This window comes from Anabrus simplex, chromosome 4 (genome assembly GCF_040414725.1).
Source record: "Anabrus simplex isolate iqAnaSimp1 chromosome 4, ASM4041472v1, whole genome shotgun sequence".
NCBI classification, from domain to species: Eukaryota; Metazoa; Arthropoda; class Insecta; order Orthoptera; family Tettigoniidae; genus Anabrus; species Anabrus simplex.
The window spans coordinates 297,012,589-297,033,909 of NC_090268.1; the positions used below are offsets into that span (position 1 = coordinate 297,012,589).

Here is a 21,321-nt window from a genome sequence, read left to right on the forward strand (position 1 = left end):
GGATCTTTAGGAATTTCCCCTCTTTCATTTGGATATGTATAAGGCATATAAGGCTTCAGGACATACTACTGTGGTGTAGTGACAGTATTTGGCCTGCCATGAGATCGATCTGGACTGATTAGTGAATTTGCAGAGGTGAAAGGCTGTTTCCGTGCATTTAGCCCAATATTTCAGAGCTTCTTTCTCCAATGCATTAAAGGAAGTGATTTCTCTGAGGTAGTAAAAATGAATGCAATGTTTGATATTTTCATATTTGTTATTGAGAAATGCAGTGATCTAATACACAACTGAAAATCACTGGTAAAGATCTGTCTGCCTTGTCAGTATTATAAAAAGTTACTTTACAAAAAAACCAATCAGATCCACAATGTGATGAAATGTTTTTCGTTTCTCGGGTTTATAGGGCACAAGAATAAGATGCAATAATTGGCTTTATTCGGGAGATAGTAGGTTCGAACCCCACTGTTGGCAGCCCTGAAAATGGTTTTCCGTGGTTTCCCATTTTCACACCAGGCAAATGCTGGGGCTGTACCTTAAGGCCACGGCCGCTTCCTTCCCACTCCTAGCCCTTTCCTGTCCCATCGTCGCCGTAAGACCTATCTGTGTCGGTGCGACGTAAAACAACTAGCAAAAAAAAAAAAAAAAAAAATTGGCTTGCACGATTGCATCATAGGCCCTTTTGAAATCAACAAAATTCAATACAAGTGGCTTGACATGAAATGATTTTGATGATACTCTTTAGTGGAAATATCTATTCATTGCAGGAGTGGGTCTTATGGAAGTGGGTTTGATATTAATCAGTCTGTGGATCAACAATAGGTTCAATGTAACTTTGAAGGCTTTGACAGGATTTTATAGCCAGTTGAATGAAAAGATGTGCCTCTGTAGTTATTAACATCTGCTTTATTGCCTTTTATTTATGTAGAGAATGTATTAGAACTGATTACCACTCCTTAGAATAGTTTTTGATTCCCATATGCTATATTATGAAATAATTCTTCCATTTTGGCAACAAAATTGGGACCAGCCATATTCAGCAGTTCAGCTACTAAGGAATGCTTGCCTGATGCCTGGTTGTTGGAGAAAGATGCAATGATTTGGGTGATTTCTTCTCAATCAAGAAAAAGAAGAATCAGGCAAAATTGAGGATTCACCAGAAATTGTAATCTTTGATGCTGGAGGAGAGCAGCTGAGTGATTCAAAATATTGAGCTAATTATTCACAATATTGTCATGATTATTCAGAATAAGATTAACTGTTCTCGTCCTAGAAACATAACAAAGGGACTTGGTAGCCGGCAAGTTCCAGATTTGAAAGTATGAAAAAATTCATGAGTAGTTCCTTCTGTAGGTTACTTTAATGGTCTCAAGCTGAGCCTTTTCATAAGCACATTTGGCTCTGTGGATCACTTTAGCAGTTACATAGTTTATGAGTGGTTTTTTTTTTTTTTTTTTTTTGCCTCACTAAATTGATAGTTACAGTAGCAGTATCCTGAACCTTCTTGGAAATGTCTTCCCACTTATGTGATTCTTGTAATTCCAGAGACTCAAACTCTTTCTGGTAATCAAGTATGACATTTTGATTTATCATATTATTATTATCATTATTGAAGCCTCCGTGGCTCAGGCGGCAGCATGTCAGTCTCTCACCGCTGGGTTCCGTGGTTCGCATCCCAGTCACTCCATGTGAGATTTGTGCTGGACAAAGCGGAGGCAGGGCAGGTTTTCTCTGTCATTCTTCATTCCAGTAACACAGTCTAATATAATTTCATTTCATCTGTCGGCCATTAATCATTACCCCAGAGGAGTGCGACAGGCTTCGGCAGCCAGCACAATTCCTACCCTCGCCACCAGATGGGTGCATCATTCATTCCATTCCTGACCCGGTTGAAATTGGAAACAGGTGTGGATTTTCATTTTATTTCTATTATTATTATTATTATTATTATTATTAATAATAATAATAATAATAATAATAATAATAATAATAATATTCTGGGGTTTTTTTTAGTGGGATGTAACTATGTTACTTTACTGAGGCTTGTTCTCACTGTTTAATGGCAGGAGGCAGTTGTCTATAAACACCATACTATCGAGATAAGTGCATCACTTTTTACTCCAATTGTAAGGGAACTAATCATCATATTGAAATACATTTTTCTCCATAATGTATTTTAGCCTGTCCACAAAATCTTTCCTGCTGACAACGGTTTTGGTCATAAAAAACAAAAAAGGTTGATAATATCCTGCTTGTTTATAATCATTTAGGTTTAAAAGTAGCGTTTTTCCTACATGGTCCAATGTATTTGTATTTTGAGAGATATATGTCTATACCTTTAGAGCCACTGTAATCCAGATATCACGATCAGTTCAGAAATTTAGCAAATGGAACAGTTTATTTATTTCTCATGCCATTCCTACAAACTGTTGCAACTTCTGATGATGTGGACATAGTATGTGGAGGGATGTGGTGGTTTGTAATGTGATGTATTGTCCTCTGAACTGAAGGACACTATGTTGACCATTCAGCCAAGGAGCCAGACTTCAATTAACTAGAGTGTGATAAAATTAAATATGAACTCTGAGAAAATGAAGTCCAGATCATTGCTCCAAACCATGATAATACACTGACTGACAGAGCAAATGCAACACCAAGGAGGAGTGGTTCGAAAGGGATGAAAGTTGGGGGAAAAAAAGAGTCGGCACGGACGAATAACTGATGTTTATTTCAAACCGATATGCAGGTTACACAATGCGCACGGCATCGACTCAGTAGGATGTAGGACCACCGCGAGCGGCGATGCACGCAGAAACACGTCGAGGTACAGAGTCAATAAGAGTGCGGATGGTGTCCTGAGGGATTGTTCTCCATTCTCTGTCAACCATTTGCCACAGTTGGTCGTCCGTACGAGGCTGGGGCAGAGTTTGCAAACGGCGTCCAATGAGATTCCACACATGTTCAATTGGTGAGAGATCCGGAGAGTACGCTGGCCACGGAAGCATCTGTACACCTCGTAGAGCCTGTTGGGAGATGCGAGCAGTGTGTGGGCGGGCATTATCCTGCTGAAACAGAGCATTGGGCAGCCCCTGAAGGTACGGGAGTGCCACCGGCCGCAGCACATGCTGCACGTAGCGGTGGGCATTTAACTTGCCTTGAATACGCACTAGAGGAGATGTGGAATCATACGCAATAGCGCCCCAAACCATGATGCCGCGTTGTCTAGCGGTAGGGCGCTCCACAGTTACTGCCGGATTTGACCTTTCTCCACGCCGACGCCACACTCGTCTGCGGTGACTATCACTGACAGAACAGAAGCGTGACTCATCGGAGAACACGACGTTCCGCCATTTCCTCATCCAAGTCGCTCTAGCCCGGCACCATGCCAGGCGTGCACGTCTATGCTGTGGAGTCAATGGTAGTCTTCTGAGCGGGCGCCGGGAGTGCAGGCCTCCTTCAACCAATCGACGGGAAATTGTTCTGGTCGATATTGGAACAGCCAGGGTGTCTTGCACATGCTGAAGAATGGCGGTTGACGTGGCGTGCGGGGCTGCCACCGCTTGGCGGCGGATGCGCCGATCCTCGCGTGCTGACGTCACTCGGGCTGCGCCTGGACCCCTCGCACGTGCCACATGTCCCTGCGCCAACCATCTTCGCCACAGGCGCTGCACCGTGGACACATCCCTATGGGTATCGGCTGCGATTTGACGAAGCGACCAACCTGCCCTTCTCAGCCCGATCACCATACCCCTCGTAAAGTCGTCTGTCTGCTGGAAATGCCTCCGTTGACGGCGGCCTGGCATTCTTAGCTATACACGTGTCCTGTGGCACACGACAACACGTTCTACAATGACTGTCGGCTGAGAAATCACGGTACGAAGTGGGCCATTCGCCAACGCCGTGTCCCATTTATCGTTCGCTACGTGCGCAGCACAGCGGCGCATTTCACATCATGAGCATACCTCAGTGACGTCAGTCTACCATGCAATTGGCATAAAGTTCTGACCACTCCTTCTTGGTGTTGCATTTGCTCTGTCAGTCAGTGTATAAGCTGTGCAATTAGAACTCTTAATGAAATTGAAAATACTGGCATTTCTTGATGATGTAAGTGCATATTATCTGTAATAAATTGACATGTATTTTGATAATGGGAAGGTGCTATTATTCTATAGATAATTGCAGGATGTCACATTCGTACTATATCTGATAGCAGTTAACCTTGTTGGATGGGAAAAATTATGCTATTTTTAACAATATGAGCATTACAGTTTTATGACTTGAGCACCTTATTTTGAAATGATCTGAACTCTTTCAGTTCACTTTTGAAGATAGAACTGGAGTAATATGAACAGTTCTATGAATATGTTTTCACACATTATCCAGTTCAGTCATACAGTTGGAGAGTAATGTTGTGGACCCTTATTAAACTCTAGTAACTAAATACTGATTGACAGTTGACTGAGAAGTTGCAGTCTAGCAATTTGGATGACAGTTAAATTTTTGTGTGATGAGAGGAGGATATAAAAACAATAACTTTTATAACTGATGACTACTCCAACACAATTTATTAAAGTATGGGAGCATAATTCCTGAAACCATCAAAGAACTGTATCTTAATTTGGGATTTTTGAACAGGATAAAAAACAAAGAGGAACTAGCAGATTTTCCTTCATATGAAATTCCTTCATAGGATAATACGTAGGCATAAAAATTCACTCTAAAATGCTTTAAATTTTTAAAAGTCCTTGTTATTTGAAAAGAGGTAGAGCTGATGGTAATTATTTCTAGTTATATGCTTTTATCATTCTGCACAAATTGTTTGGATTAATGACTTGTTCTTATTTAGAGCTGACGTATGGATGCTGCTGAGTCACAGCATTCAGGGCTTGGCCAGTCCCTGTAAATTGCTGTCTCAAAGGGTCAGTGGTGCTGCAAAAGCATTTTCTGACTCAGTGAGGAAGACAATAGCAAACTATCTCACTTCTTACTATGTCCAGTATGCCTCATTTTTTGATGAGAAAAAGGTTTTAGGCCTTCTGATCATTTAACCTATGATGATGCTTTCTGAGGATCATTTCAGGCTGGGGATTGATGAATTTAAAAAATCACTCTCTCTCTTTTTCAAAATCTGAACCCAGAATTTGGCATTTCTCTGAAATCTGCACATAAAGCCTAATTTTTTTAGAAGAATATGCTTATGTGAGTATTGAAATGGGATAATTAGGATTGTAATTTCAAGATTTTGTTTGAATTGGCACAGAGCTGAGACACATTTTCCTTTCTTCTGTCATGAACAAATCCTTTATAGTGAACTTTGCTCTGGTACAAAACCCTGAGCTGCCCTTTTAAGTTGTTATAAAGACCACCTTTAACTGAAGGTGACATATATAAACCCTCAAACCTGGAATGTACTTGTTGATGATTGGCATAATTTGATGCTGAACTATCTCTGCTAGTGTGGAATTGTTTGAACAAGAGAAATACCAACATAAAAAGATCAAATGACAAGTTCTCACGCTTCATCAAAACCTTTCCATTGCATAGTCCATTCAGTGCCTTCCACATAACAAAATCAAGGTAAGGAGAAACAGCAAAGGTGATAAAATACATCCCTGTGACACCTGTATCGATGAAGTAATAGTTATTAATTTTGCAAACATGTCTAATATAATCAGAAAGAGTACTTTCCAAAAGCTTACATGCAATGCATGTCAAACTGACTGGCCTGTAATTTTCAGCTTTATCATCTATTACCCTTTCCTTTATACATGGGGGTTACTATAGCAACTCTCCATTCATTTGGTATAGCTCCTTCATGCAAACAATAATCAAATAAGTGCTTCAGTTATGGTACTGTATCCCAACCCTTTGTCCTTAGCATATCCCCAGAAATCGTATCAATTCCAGCCACTTTTCTAGTCTTCAACTTTTGTATCTTATTGTAAATGCCATTGTTATCATAGGTAATTTTGAATACTTCTTTAGCATTAGTCACTTCCTCTATCTGGACATTATCCTTGTAACCAACAATCTTTACATACTGCTGACTGAATACTTCTGCCTTTTAAAGATCCTCACATACACACTCCCCTTGTTTATTAGTGTTTTCTGGAATGTCCTTCTTGGAAGCTGTTTCTGCCTTAAAGTCCCTATATATACTCTTCCATTTTTTACTAAAATTTGTATGACTGCCAATTTTGCTTGCTTACTTAGCTGATTTCTTTGCTAGTTTCTAGTTCCTAATAAGTTCCTTCAATTTCTCCTTACTTCCACAGCCATTTCTAACTCTATTTCTTTACAATCTGCACCTCCTTCTTAGTCTCTTTATTTCTCTGTTATAATAAGGTGGGTCTTTACCATTCCTTATCACCTTTAAAGGTACAAACCTGTTTTCACATTCCTCAGCATTTGATTTAAACCACCCCAGAGCCTTATCTGATTGTTCAGGTGACTATTAGAATGAGTCAAAGTTAACTTCTTACGACAAGTAGCACAGAATTTACAGAACAGACCGTAACACCCTTCCTAAAATAAAACATGGCCTATACAGCACCGAAATGATTACCTCTGTGACAAAACACAGGGTAGGTTAGATCCAAAATAAGACCAAAAAATCAAATCAAGTATCACAAAATCAATAAAAACAGAAATCACACCAACAGTTAGGCACATGCTTTTAAATTCATATTACATGAACTTACTTGATCTACTTTTATGTCTTTATTATTAATTAATGGTCACGTATCTGATCTGAGATGATTGTTGTTCTAACTCTATCCAAGATGGTATTGGAGTGGCGACAGAATTACGTACAAGTAACAACTCTCATTATTGTTCCGTATTGAAGATGACGTTAGGCATAGATATCAAGGATAATTTAATAAAAAACCACCTATTCAATACTTTCCACGTTTAATGTGGTTATTATCTACATGATTTTATGTAGACTTATTTAGGTTAGGTACATGTTTCACCCATTATTTTGGGCATCTTCAACCTGTAAACAACCTTTAGGTCAAGGTTTGGGACCTTTTTAACCAATATAAACATACCAATATATACACTACATACAATATATACATTATATACAATATATACAAACATTAATGAACTCTTAAGATGGGTAACATAAGTTAATACAGTTAAGTTTTTTGGTCCTAATCTATTTAATTTAATTTAATTTAATTTTCAATCTTGACCAACCTACAAGCAACAATCAGTTCAAATCTCCACTTATTGTTGACGACACATCCTGTCAACAGACACGGTACGTCAAGAACTTAATATGATACAAGGGTCACATAAACCCCGATATGTAATCCTCTTTACCAAAAAGAAGATCCATTTTAGTTTTGGACATTTTTCATATTAAATAGATTAGGACCAAAAAACTTAACTGTATTAACTTATGTTACCCATCTTAAGAGTTCATTAATGTTTGTATATATTGTATATAATGTATATATTGTATATAGTGTATATATTGGTATGTTTATATTGGTTAAAAAGGTCCCAAACCTTGACCTAAAGGTTGTTTACAGGCTGAAGATGCCCAAAATAATGGGTGAAACATGTACCTGACCTAAATAAGTCTACATAAAATCATGTAGATAATAACCACATTAAACGTGGAAAGTATTGAATAGGTGGTTTTTTATTAAATTATCCTTGATATCTATGCCTAGAATTATGTACGTCGCTAAATAGATCTACTCACCAGGCTGAGTGGCTCAGACGGTTAAGGCGCTGGCCTTCTAACCCCAACTTGGCAGGTTCGATCCTGGCTCAGTCCGGTGGTATTTGAAGGTGCTCAAATACGACAGCCCCATGTCGGTAGATTTACTGGCACGTAAAAGAACTCCTGCGGGACTAAATTCTGGCACCTCAGCATCTCTGAATACCTTAAAAAGTAGTTAGTGGGACGTAAAGCAAATAACATTATTATTAAATAGATCTACTCACATTCAATTATAATGGTGACTTCAGAGAACAATAAATCATAGAAAAATAAGCTAAACACCCAATAATAAGCATCATAAATCCAATTAAAAAATGAGGATAAAATAGAGTCTTAAACTGTGATTGGTGGAAATTATTCGGAACAGCAATATGGCAATCATAACCATCAACATGTTGCATACATTCTCAGGTGCTCCTTCATTCTAAATTTTTCAGAGTCATCAGCTCTGACGGTATATACCGCCGGCTAATATCTAATAAGTTTAGAGCATGTTTCGTCTTCAAATCAAACAACGATACAATTTTAAAACACTCAACTTTGTTAAATTATTATGTTAATCCGGTGTTCTCATTTACTGTTATTCCATTATTATTAGTCTTGTCTCTCATCTATTATAACTCAAGTAACTGCAAAGATGAACCCTATCTTAACTTAGTTGAAATGTCTAAGGAAAATCTTATTCCTTCCTTAGGGAAGAAAAATACCACCACCATAATCGTGACAGAATAGAGAAATTATTTAAATTTATATTTAACGTGAGCGAGATTTACTTTTAAAACATGATTATTAAATCCAACACCTGTCATAAGAAATTCTGATACTGAAGACTGCACTCACAAAACATTCTCAAAATACAATCAAATCTCCCAACCCCCCCAAAAAAATAGGAAAGAGTACTACAGTAGACAACTTACTAATAGAAACAAAATTACTAACAAGAAGGATCATTCTACAATCTAATGAAGAAGGTGAAATATAGTTCAGAAAGGGTACTTAAAGTGAGACGGCTCAAACCGCCGTCCGACGACTTCATGGATTCGGTAGTTTCATCCTAGGCAATGGAAAGGCACTCCCCATTTAGCGACACATGGTGATGGTGGAGAATGGGCTGGAATTCCTCTTCCATGTCATCCTTAAATGGTACGGCAGTGTAAAGTTGGTTTGTACAATTTACATCCCCTTCAGTCCCACATAGCTAAATTCTTCAAACACTGAAACTAACCAATGAAGTACAATCTGCCCATGGCCAGTAAAATATCACAAAGCATACAGGTTTAAAACTTAACTGCATTCTGCAGGTAAGTAAGCCAAATGGCTCGTATAACACAGTGTTAGTCATGTACATCTCAAATGGGAGTCTCCTCAGGTTCATTTAAAATAAAGTACATTGTAGAGGAGTAGCAACTTATTGAAAGTCAGAATCAGCTCTGCAACTCGGTGACAGTCGAGGTCCACAGTGAGGAATAAAAGTAACTGCCACGAACCTACTACGCTGGCGTAGCAGGGGGAGAGGTGATACTCCCATGTGGCGGATAGGGGGGTCCTAACCGGCTTGCCGGCGGACTTGAGGGAAGTAAAATACGTCTCGCAGACTAAACACACAACCCCCTGTGGGTGGGGGATGCAGATGAAGAATACATCCACGGTATCCCCTGCCTATCGTAAGAGGCGACTAAATGGGCGACCAAGGGATGATTGTCTTAGAACCATGAAAATACTTGTGATTGGTACCACCACACGGGGAACACCATTGGTCGCTTTTACTTGCGCGTAGTACCACTATATTAGGTACCAAATAGGTTTATGAGTAGTAGCACACAGGAGCACCGTGCGGTCAGCTTTTGCAGTACCTGTGATTAGTACCACCATATGAGCAGGACCATGGGATGATAGCTACCATGGTTCTGCCTTGCCTATGATAGTACCCACTATATGAGGAACACCACAGGATAGTGCAGGTCCCTGTGGTTAGTACTCTTATGTGATGAACACCATAGGTTTGCGTTGCCTGTAAATGGCACCGCAATGTGAGACACACCATAGGTCTGTATTATATGTCGAATATCATAACCTGTGAGTAGTACCATAATGTGTGGAATACCACGAGTCTCTGCTACTTTTGATTAGTACCACAACATGACAAATTCCATGGTTCTGCTTTCCTAGCGATAAGTACCATAATGAGGGGCTGATAACTTGGATTTTGGACCCTCTATAGACTGCAAGCATCATCGATTCAGTGTAATGCTATAGCAGCAGTCCCTTGGTCAGTAATACTATGTTTTACATCAGTTTCTGTCAATGTAAGGCATTGCGGGTCACATCCACTGATTGTTTTAAATTCATATCCATCCATTCATTCTTTGTCCTCACGTTTTGAATTCTGGTCAGTGGAGGATTTTGGACTTTTAATTTGTCATTCCATTTTGTCTCATTTCGTACCATTAGAGGCCGATGACCTTGATGTTAGGCCCCTTTAAACAACAAACATCCTCATCATCAAAAGTAACTACCTGAATTGCGAGAGAAAAAGCAAAAATGAGAGAGCAAGGTTTTTAATACGTAGATCATATGTCCTCGGGCAAAGAAGGTCTGTTTCGTAACATACTTGTCATTGACTGTGGACAAGCTTCATTAAGCACTCATTGGTGTCCATTATTTCGAGATCCTTCCATTTGTAACTTGCGCTGACAATACTTGAAACATGTCAACTCTCCTCAACACATGTGGCATGCTACGGAACAAACAGGTTTCCTGTTTGATTCCAGAGCAGATTCACAGTGCCTTACTAGTCCCAAAGAAATAAAATTTAAATAGACATCAACTCTAATGACTTGGCGATCTTTTCACATATTGTACTTGAAATAAAATACGGCCATTAATGTGATGGGGATAATACACAGAGTAGTATTTTGTGTTATAACATTACCCGAAAGCCTGATGTTACCTTGGCAGACAGACAGAGAGAAAATCTACTGTAGATAACTGCCCTTAAAAGAGGAAAACCACTAAGGTTCAGCCTGCTGATGAATCGAAGAAGACAGTAATAAAAGAAGGAAAATTAAAACCGAATAAGTTGGTTTTGTGGTTAGGGTCGCGTAGCTGTGAGTTTGTATACGGGAGATAGTGGGTTCAGGTCCTACCGTTGGCAGCCCTGAAGATGGTTTTCTTTGGTTTCCCATTCTGTCAACAGACAAAAGCTGGGGCTGTACCTTAATTAAGGCCACGGCCGCTACCTTCCCAATCCTGTCCTTGCGTCACTGAAAATCTTTGATGTGTTAGTTCAACGTTAAACCACTACCAAAACGTAAAATAAAATAATATGTTTAAATTAGTTTTCCTTGAAATTTAAAGAATGTTTAGTAGTCGCATTATTCATTATTTTTCAGCAACTATCCCACGGACAGATCTATTTATTGAATTGGTAATTACTTGTAAGTTAACACCGCACCTGGGAAACTGGAGCTGGTCATGATGATGATGATGATGATGATGATGATGATGACGATGACTTGCAGGTTATACAGATGGTTTTGTGCAGAAAAATAGCTGTCAGCGTATCTTGCAAAGCATTTGTGTGTATTACAAACCGTTCGAAAATATTTACAGAGAAATTTGTAATCATTCCGTGTACACCAAACAATATATCAGTAATTTCTCAATTAAAAATTTGATGTGTGTGTCCCAAGTCATGACAGCAAAGTTCATAGTACCTCTTCTTTTTCCTTTTTGCATCAACCTCTTTGCTCTCAAATCTGACTGTTGGATCGATAATGACTCCTAAATAACTAAAAATCATCAGACCAATAACATACAAAGATTTCTATGAAAAAAATGTCAATTATAACGTTCGAAGATGATAATGGAAAGATACTTCTGTTGCTTGAAGCAAATAAACCAAAGTGGGGGTGGATAGGACAGAATGAAGAACTTAATGCATTAAAAGTTTGTCAGAAAACCAGAAAATGGTCATAAGAACTTGTATAATTCTTAACATACAATCAAGCACTGCTTCATATACCATTGCAATGGATAATTTATACACAAACTAACTAGTAATGAAGGGAGAGACACAAAACTTTGGCCCTAAAGTCACAGCATACTGAATTTTGAAATTATAAGACATTGCATACCATACTGTGTTAAAAAGAGAAACAGTGCCAAAAGGGCTGTGAGACCAGCCGAGACAGCATCCTGGGAAGAATTTGGTAAAAAAATAAAAATATAAAAAAACTACAATAGAAACCAAAGAAACTTCTAGCAGACAGCAAAGAACTTAGAGGGAAATTTGGAGGAAGAATTTAGATCATCATCAAAGACCAAAATGGAAAAGTAAAGACCAGTAAAATGGGTGTTTTTGACGGTGAAATGATTACTGTATAGAGACAATCAGAGAAGAAGAAATAGATCTTAATACAGAAGAATAAAAAATGAGACCCTGGGAGAGGAAGATGAAGGTGGAGTAGAACTGAACAAAGTGAAGATAGCTGTGCAAAAGCTGGGAATGGGGAAGTGTGCTGTCACAGATAATACTTCCCCAGAAACAGTCAAATTAGGAGGAAAGAAAGTGATTGTGTGGTTGTAGCTAATTTACAAAGAAGTGTCAGTTCATTTATAGAAAGATAGGAACACACAGTAGGATAAACACAGTGACAGATCAGTATCAGAAGAGGGAGCAATAGAAAACTCCTACAGGACAAAATTCTAGTACCTTGGCATCTCTGGAAATTGGGGCATAAAACCAGTAATGTTGTTATAAGAGGATGAGGACAGTCTCCACATCTTCACACCATGCTGCTTTCAAAGAGATAGGCTCTCTCCTAATCAGTTAAAAAATCATATATAATACATATTTACATACACAACGATATCAACAAAGAAAAATACATTTACAGAAAATACAGGAGCAGAACAGGAGAGAATAAGAAGGAAAATTAAGTTATATTAGAAATATCATGACAGAAGGAAGGAAACGTTACGAAGAGATCTAGGTTGTTGTTGATAGATAATGTATTAAACATTGCTGAATACGTACAGAAAGGGACCTTTGGGTGAGAGAAAGGCAGGAGTAAGGAATATGGAATAGGGTCTTCATTCTGGTATTACAGGATGGGACGTGGAGCGGGAATAAGGAAGCTAAATCTGGAGACCTAAACAGACCATTAGTTGTTTTGTATAGCAGCTTTAGGTCAGCTACTTTCCTCTGAGCAGAAAGAGTCTTGAGGTTCAGTTTCCCAAGCACTTGGATAGTGCTTAGGTTGCGACATGCAGGGACTCTGACTCTGATGGATTCGAATCCCACTGTCGGCAGCCCTGAAGATGGTTTTCCATGGTTTCCTATTTACATACCAGGCAAATGCTGGGACTGTACCTTAAGGCCACGGCCGCTTCCTTCCCATTCCTAGGCCTTTCCTGTCCCATTGTTGCCATAAGACCTATCTGTGTCGGTGCGACATAAAGCAAAATAGGAAAAAAAAGAAATTCATTGAGCTTATATTATTCTCCCCTTTATAAATCTCCTGTTCTTAATTTTTTTTTTTTAATAAGCAGTCCAGTTGCTGTTGTATAGCGCAATTCAATGGGCATCTCCTTACATTATAGTTCTCAGTCGGCCACTTAGGAAGGAAGAGAAGTTCTGCATTATTTTATAACAGTGATGCCCTATTCAAATCTTGGGTTATTATCATGGTTGTGAATTGCTTCTGAGAATATAACCCAGAATTTGTAATAATTGTTAAAGAACACAGTATACTATCAATGTGCTGTATTTCAGACCATGAAAGTTTTAACAAAAATGTAAAAATTATTACACTAAGAATAAAATGATGACTCTGCATGATCTGAAAGATATTAATGCTCTGCATTTAAGTTGTAGGTTTCCTGTCTACATTTTAAATATTATTTTTTATAAAAGTACATCAGTGAAGTTCATAAAGTTAATTAGTCTGCTAGTAATAATTATAAGTACAGTTGAAACATACACTGAATTGACTCAAAATTTACTAAAATAAAGCAAATATTCATTATACAAAAGGTGAAAGGGTGTAAAGTTTTATGGCAGATGGAAATTACTTTACTATCTTGGTGTGATTAGCATTCTGGAAAAGGAGAAATGAAACTTGTGAATGTTTTGGTAAATTTAATCTGTGATGAAAGAAACTGCAGATAGCTTTGCTCCTCTCTTGACTTGATTACATACAGAACTATTGAAGAGACCCACTGTTCTGTAGATTTTTAAAATTTTTTTATCAAGTTGGTTTAGTACGTTGCACCGACACAGATAGGTCTTATGGCGACGATGGGGCAGGAAATGCCTAAGAGTGGGAAGGAAGCAGCTATGGCCTCAATCAGGGTACAGCCCCGGCATTTGTCTGGTGTGAAAATAGGGAAACCATGGAAAACCTCTTCAGGACTGTCGACGGTGGGGTTTGATCGTACTATTTCCCAAATACTGTGTAGATTTTTCTCCTCATTGTTGACGATATTTCTCTTTTGGTACATTCTGCATTCTAGTCAGGAACACAGCTACTATCACAAATTAGAATATTACTATGAGTGCTTTACTTAGTGAAGACAGCCCTAATTGTGTAGGAATATGCATAAATGTTAACTTGTTCTTAGCTTTATTCTGAGCTGCTGAACTTTTAACTTTATTGTATTAGTCCTTACTGTCACAAAAGGTTTCATATTCCAGTTCTTAAATTTATTGATGTTACTTGTGTTTAACAAATGTTGAGGTTCATAGTCATGATTAAATATTTCCTTTTTCTGTTCTGAAGGAGTTGTAAGACTTCACAAATATTTTATTGCAGAGATTTTATTTAAGAGATAATAGGATGACTTTGGTGGGGAGGAAGGATAGGTATTTATTAAATATAATACAGATTTCCATGGATTGAGGAAGGAAAGTTAGAAGAAAAATTAGAAAAGCCTCCCTAAAATTTAATGTGAGCACTCAATTAACTGTCTAAAATAAAAAAGGTTATCCTAAAATCTTAGCTACCTAGGTAGGCACTCGCTTTCTGAGCTTAATGTCGCAGGACTGAATCCCAACACAGTCATTTGGCCTAAGGTACCTAATACTGAGCAAGTGGCTGCGTGGTTTGAGTCACATAGCTGTCAGCTTGTATTAGGGAGATAGTGGATTTGAACCCCACTGTAGGCAGCCCTGAAGATGGTTTCCCATTTTCATACCAGGCTGTACCTTAATTAAGGCCACGGCCAGTTCCTTCCTAGTCCCAACCATTTCTTATCCTGTCGGCACCAAACGAGTTGATGTGATGTTAAAACTGCTAGCTAAAAATAAAAAATAATTGTAAGCCTACTTACTGTATTGTTTTGTTGTTTCACTGTTGAAAGTGAAAAGGAATCAAATTATATAGCTTTAGGTCATTAGGAAAGGTGAGGAATGGAAAACTACCTCACTCCTCATTTCTCTTGTACGCCTTTTCAGTGTGCTTAGCCGGGCTGAGTGGCTCAAACGATTGAGGCGCTGGCCTTCTGACCCCAACGTGGCAGGTTTGATCCTGGCTCAGTCCGGCAGTATTGAAGGTGTTCAAATACATTAGCCTCGTGTTGGTAGATTTACTGGCACGTAAAAGAACTTTTGCAGGACTAAATTCCGGCACCTCGCTATTTCTGAAAACCGTCAAAGTAGTGGCACGTAAAGCCAATAACATTAACATTATTATTATGATTATTATTATTATTATTATTATTATTATTATTATTATTATTATTATTATTATTATTATCAATGTGCCTAGGCCATCTCTGACACCTGATGGCAGAGCTATTGAGGATCCAACCAGCCTTCAGGCTGACTACTTAACATAGGCCAGGACAAATTTATTTCTGGAATACTACTAAAACTCTTCAGTTATGTTAAGAAAATGTCTGCTATATTGTAGAGGACAGGCCATAAATAGTTGCAAATTAATTGGCATTACTTGTCATTATATTTGGAAAGTAGTGGCTTATTTGCGTGTTTCCCTGCATATTTGACTGTTTCATCTATGCTTACAATATACATTTTTGAGGCTGTAGTTCATAGACACCTTATCACAGGAAGCCCCTGTGACAGTACATTAATCCATTGTCAGTTTGATCACATGAAAATATGTGGCTATGGTAGCTCTTTTTGAATGATAGGTTGTATTTTGTGTACCTTGTAAATTCACAACAATGAAGAATTTATTCTTAAGTCACCTTGCTGAGGATGTATGCTGTTTGCTTTGTTTCATTACAGAATGTATTGCACTAGTATCTTTGGTAAAGGTTTTCATCTGCCATATTACTGTTGTATTTCTATTATGATGTTACTGAGGCATTAAGGTTTGCCTAAAATTTTAATTCAAAGTTACTTAGTACTTATTTTTTTTTGTTTTTAAAATTCCTTCTTCAGAAGTTGCATTTTTCTTTGAAACATCCTGTCTGTGTTCTGTGCCAATAAATTATTTTGCAGAAATTGTTATACCAAGCATTCTGCAGAATTCTGTTGGTACAGCACTTGAGCATGACAGTAGCATGATGCAGCTTGGTGTTGCATGCATGAAATGGGGCTGGTTACTTACTTTAGTTTTACAAGTGGTTTAAGAACTACTTAAGTATTTGTGGTGGGATTTTGAAGCACTATAAAGGTTATTTCCCTTTGGGGAAATAATCCACCAACATTTTCAGACTGACGGAAACTGCAAGGCTCCTGAAGAATGTAAGAAGTGTTTTCACCTTCAACAGACGCTCTGCAACAAGGGTAAATATGGAGGTGGAACTGTCACGTAAGTTGATATCTTTCTTCCTTGGTCATCTCTAGATGTTATTTTATACAATTTGTATTCACAGTTAAAAATATTTCAAGAGGATTTAAACTCATCATCATCATCATCATCATCATCACCACCACCATCATCAGTCCTTCACTCCAGCAGACTGAGTGCGGGTATGAAAAAGCCTCCTCCCAAGGCTTGTTCTATTACCGTCAAAAGCAATCCCTCTTTTTCCTCTTCTGCTGACTTGCTATGTCTATGACAATCGAGGTTTTCCTGTCAGGTTGAACTCCCTAAGTCTTTATTAGTCACCTACTTCATATACAAGGCAGTAGAATGAATATTGGAATACCTCGTCTGCTTCCTTCCTTCCTTCCTTCCTTCCTTCCTTCCTTCCTTCCTTCCTTCCTTCCTTCCTTCCTTTCTTCCTTCCTTTCTTCTTGGACCTTATCTTCTTATCTTTCACAGTTTTTTTTTTAATTTTATTTTTAGACTGTTTCTTTCACATCAGTGTTGCCTTTAGAGCCAAATGGATTTTTAGCAAATTTATTTGAGGTGATTTCTCCATTGTGTATATACTTGAGGGCCATGCTGAGAAATCAGCATCGAACACAAACACGTCGAGGATTTCAGCCAGTGTTACCGTAGCATACTTGCTATGGCGTGATCCTGTCAGCTCGATGGTCGGTGTTCAGAGCCCTCCCCTGGCAAATTTTTTCTTCCATTGGTGCTCTCAAGCTGGTCTTATACAGATTTAACAACTGTACCTCGCAAAATCCATTTGAATTAGCCTGCAAAGCAATCTAATTGGCTAACTTCAGGAGCTAATAAAATGACAGCGACGTGAAAAATCAAATTATTTATCATTATGACCAACTCTCTAACACTCATATACCTGGTTCACGTTTTTTTCCGACATTCCTGTGTGTGGTTTTTTTTTTTTTTTTTTTTTCTGCCTTTCTTAGTCAGTGAAAATTCTATTTAATTTTCCTCCAGTCCCCTTAAGAAAACATCCATCATCAGTGAGTACGGAAAGCTTTCAGAGCTCTCTTGACCAATAACAGGATAGTGTTCCTTCTTCATAGCCCTTGATCATTTTTGACAGCATATAGGAAAATGTATTTTACGATTACATCAAAACTATTAAAGCTAAAATCAGCCCTTAATAATGGTTCTTTACATTGAATCATTTGATTGTTTATTTGCATAACCATGTATTTTTAATCACACACCATTGGTACCTGATCTTTCATAAGTGTTGGCTAATATTAATTCATCCCAAACAGAAATACATTTCATTTTGTACATCACTATCAAGAATGTATACCAAGTTGTATGGGATGATACTAAACATTTCTCGACTGTGAGTGCAGATGTATAAGATAACTGTCCACTTTCTGTTGATACTAATTTATTCTGAACACTGTCCACTTGGTTTATGCATGAAGTGCACTACTTCACATGTATGTGTGCGCATTTTGTATGAATGTGTGTGTGTGTGTATATATAACTCCAAGATCTCAAAAAATATGGGATCTTAAAGAAATGGTGGGTTAAAAATTATGCACTTATTCTGTGAAGTGGACATAAGGGAGATATGGCTTGAATAAATTAATAGATGGGAGGAAAGGATACTTTTTATATACAATATTCATTAAAATTAAAATAAGAGCATGCAAAATAGAAAGTTTAATAGAGAAATGTAATTTATCATTTAAGAATGGCAGTTGTTTATACAGATAAATTGTCATAGAGCCACAGGTTGATAGTGAATATTTGGATAATTCTAGTCGGTATCATCTTTGAACATTTGTTATTTCTCTTTCTTAAATCAATAACACCATTGGTCAGATTGATTTTCCGTAGTGAACTCTAAAGTTTACTGTGGAAGTTATATTAAACCTGAATTATCATTTTCTTGCTTCTAAATTTTGACAAATCACACATAAATAATATTGTAAAGTTCTTGTGGCATGAGAAAATAATAAAAGAAAAATACTGGGCTGTCTCAGGTACAGATCTGATTGACAGAAAGATATGACCAAGAATTTAAGATTTTGAGTTTTACAAACAGATGCATTCTGTCAATAAAATCTGCTAAATGTGTGGTAGTAATTGTAAAATTCTAAATGTTTGGAAAAAATTATTAACATGTGTATGAATCATAGACACTAGGACAGATAACCCCAGAACTCCTTCGTTAGAAAGATATTCATTTATAAGTGATTGATGGAACATTGACCCGTGGATTAGTTGCAGGTTTTAAAAGTTTTATTCCTGCTTAGTTGTTTACTTTTCATATATTTTACATGTGAATATCCTTCAGTAATATATCAGTGGTTTTCTGGCTTAATTCTCTCGTTGGTTTGAGGTACCAAACCTAAGGTTGTAAGTTTCTTTTATCTTTCTTGCAACATTGGGACAAGCAACGAGAAGATGGGACCAGGCCCCATGGTAAATTTTGGATTTGTTTCTCTATTAAGAATGATTTATTGGGCAGCATTTGTATAGTTCCTTGTTGTGAAAATTGTGAGAATGTCAGCATTTCAAAAAATTGTTTGCAACATTATAAAGATTGAGTAACTTGCACCTCTCTCCCTTGCTGCAGACACTACAAACACAGTGGCTGGAATGAAGAAATGGCATAAGTATGTACTCTTCTGATACAAAGCTGAGCATCTCACACATGGAAATATCAATGTCTCACTTTGTATACCGTATTCAGTGCTATGGTCTTTCTTAATAAAATATTTCTTGTCTTTAATATACGTTTGTCCAATACACTCTTTGCCAATAAGTTTACATAGTTACGTTAGGAGGTGTGTGGGACAAATTGTAGCAATATTACCATTTAAACTCTTCTAAAGGCATAAAAGTATGCGGTTTTATTGGAAAAGTGTAGAGAAACATCTGTATATTAACTAACCAATACATCTTTGATAATGTGCTCCTTCCCTTCAGTTGTGCTTGTACTTCTGGACTTCCTATTTCTTTTGGTGGTAGAAAATGTTCAGGCAACTTTGGCAAGAAAATACTTATTTCCTTTCAACTGTTTATCATATTTCACAGTGATACTAGCTCAAGTAAATCTGTGTAAAAACTTATATAGAATATAAATTTTGATTACTAACTGAAGAGGTTTTATCTGCGTAATAAAACTCATAGCTTTTTTCTTTCTCCACTGCAGCCAAAAAATTTTGAAGAATGCACCTATGTATCCCCTGCCTGTCATAAGAGGTGACTAAAAGGGGTGACCAAGCTATGATCAAATTAGAACCATGAGACTACTTGTATTTAGTACCACTATGTTAGGTACACAATAGGTTTGTGATTAGTAGCAACAGAGTGTGAATCAGGATGGGGTTTACAGTAGCTGTGATTAGTACCACTACATGTGGAACAACACAGGCTTACACTGCCTGTAATTAGTACCATTATGTGAGAAACACCACGGGTCTGGGCATTGCGTCTGATTAGTACCACTATATGAGCGACACAATGGGTCTGCATTGCCTATGATTAGTACCCACTATGTGAGGAACACCAAGGGATAGTACGAGTCTCTGTGATTAGAACACCTATGTGAGGAGCACCATAGGTTTGCGTTGCCTGTAAGTGGCACCACAATGTGAGAAACACCATAGGTCTATAATCTATTAGCTTCATAGTCCATATTGATAGTTCAAGCACACAAGTATACACTATGTAAAGTAAAGTATTGATTAGGTGAAGAACTCATCCTTCATACTTGTGTACACCATAGGTCTGCGTTACATGTTTGTATTGCATTACCTGTGCGTAGTACCATAATGCGTGGAATACCGTGAGTCTATGCTACTTCTGATTAGTACTGCAACATAACAAATACCATGGTTCTACTTTCCTAATGATAAGTACCATTATGAGGGGCCGATGACCTGGATTTTGGACCCCTTTAGACAACAACCATCATCGATTCAGGATTGTGCTTTAGAAGTAGTCCCTTGGTCAGTAATACTATTGTTTTACGATAGTTTCTGGGAATGTGGGGCATTGCGGATTGGATCCACTGATTGTTTTAAATTCATATATATTCATTCATCCTTCATCACGGTTTGAATTCTAATCAGTGGATGATTTTGGACTTTTAAATTGTCATTGCATTTCGTCTCATTTCGTACCATTAGGGGCCAATGACCTAGATGTTAGGCCCCTTTAAACAACAAGCATAAGCATCATCATCACTATCATCATCATAAAAAAATTCTGAACTTTTCAATCTATCTTTGCTGTGTATTCTACCTGCATGTGCTTACATGGTAAGTTACTGCTTTTCATCTTTTATCTGTGCATATACAGTATTATGATTTTGTCAGCTTTTATATCTGAGCATCTTTTTTCAACAATGTTGACCAAGAAATGATGAAATTTTCGATTTTCAGTTTATTGTGGACAAAAATACTACAGCTTTTCCTCTTTAAAATGACATATCAATCTTCCCAGTAGCTCAATTCCAAGTATTAAAAAAATATTTTTTTAATAATGTGTTGTAGTGGGCGTGTCACCACACATAATTTCCATGGATACGTATTCAGTGAAAAGATTCTTATTCATACCTCTGTCTTTCCAAAGTGATTGTATTATGTATGTAGGACATGTTTCTTGTGTTGGCTACATGATTTGATAGGCAGTTGTTTTATAGCATTGCTTTATTCCTTGGATATTCTTGTTTACATTAAGTAATTTGGTGGTTATTGCAAGTATTGTGCTACTTTTCTGTTGTGTAACTGGAACTTATCAAACATGCCTCGATTTAGTAATAGAGTTTATAATAAAAAG

At 37.5% G+C, this 21,321-nt stretch overlaps 1 protein-coding gene across 5 annotated transcripts in view; it reads left to right on the forward strand.

The window, feature by feature from the left end:
• The window catches only part of ATP8A (ATPase phospholipid transporting 8A1), a 305,670-nt gene that overhangs the window by 242,735 nt on the left and 41,614 nt on the right, over window positions 1-21,321 (forward strand). The window contains exon 22 of one of the 5 annotated variants that reach the window (XM_068227247.1): window positions 16,418-16,515. The exons of 3 other annotated variants lie outside the window; for them this stretch is intronic. In XM_068227247.1, the coding sequence (XP_068083348.1) occupies window positions 16,418-16,515 (98 nt within the window). Of the gene's footprint in view, window positions 1-16,417; window positions 16,516-21,321 lie in introns of those variants that run through there. One more of the 5 variants, XM_068227250.1, reaches the window with a different exon arrangement.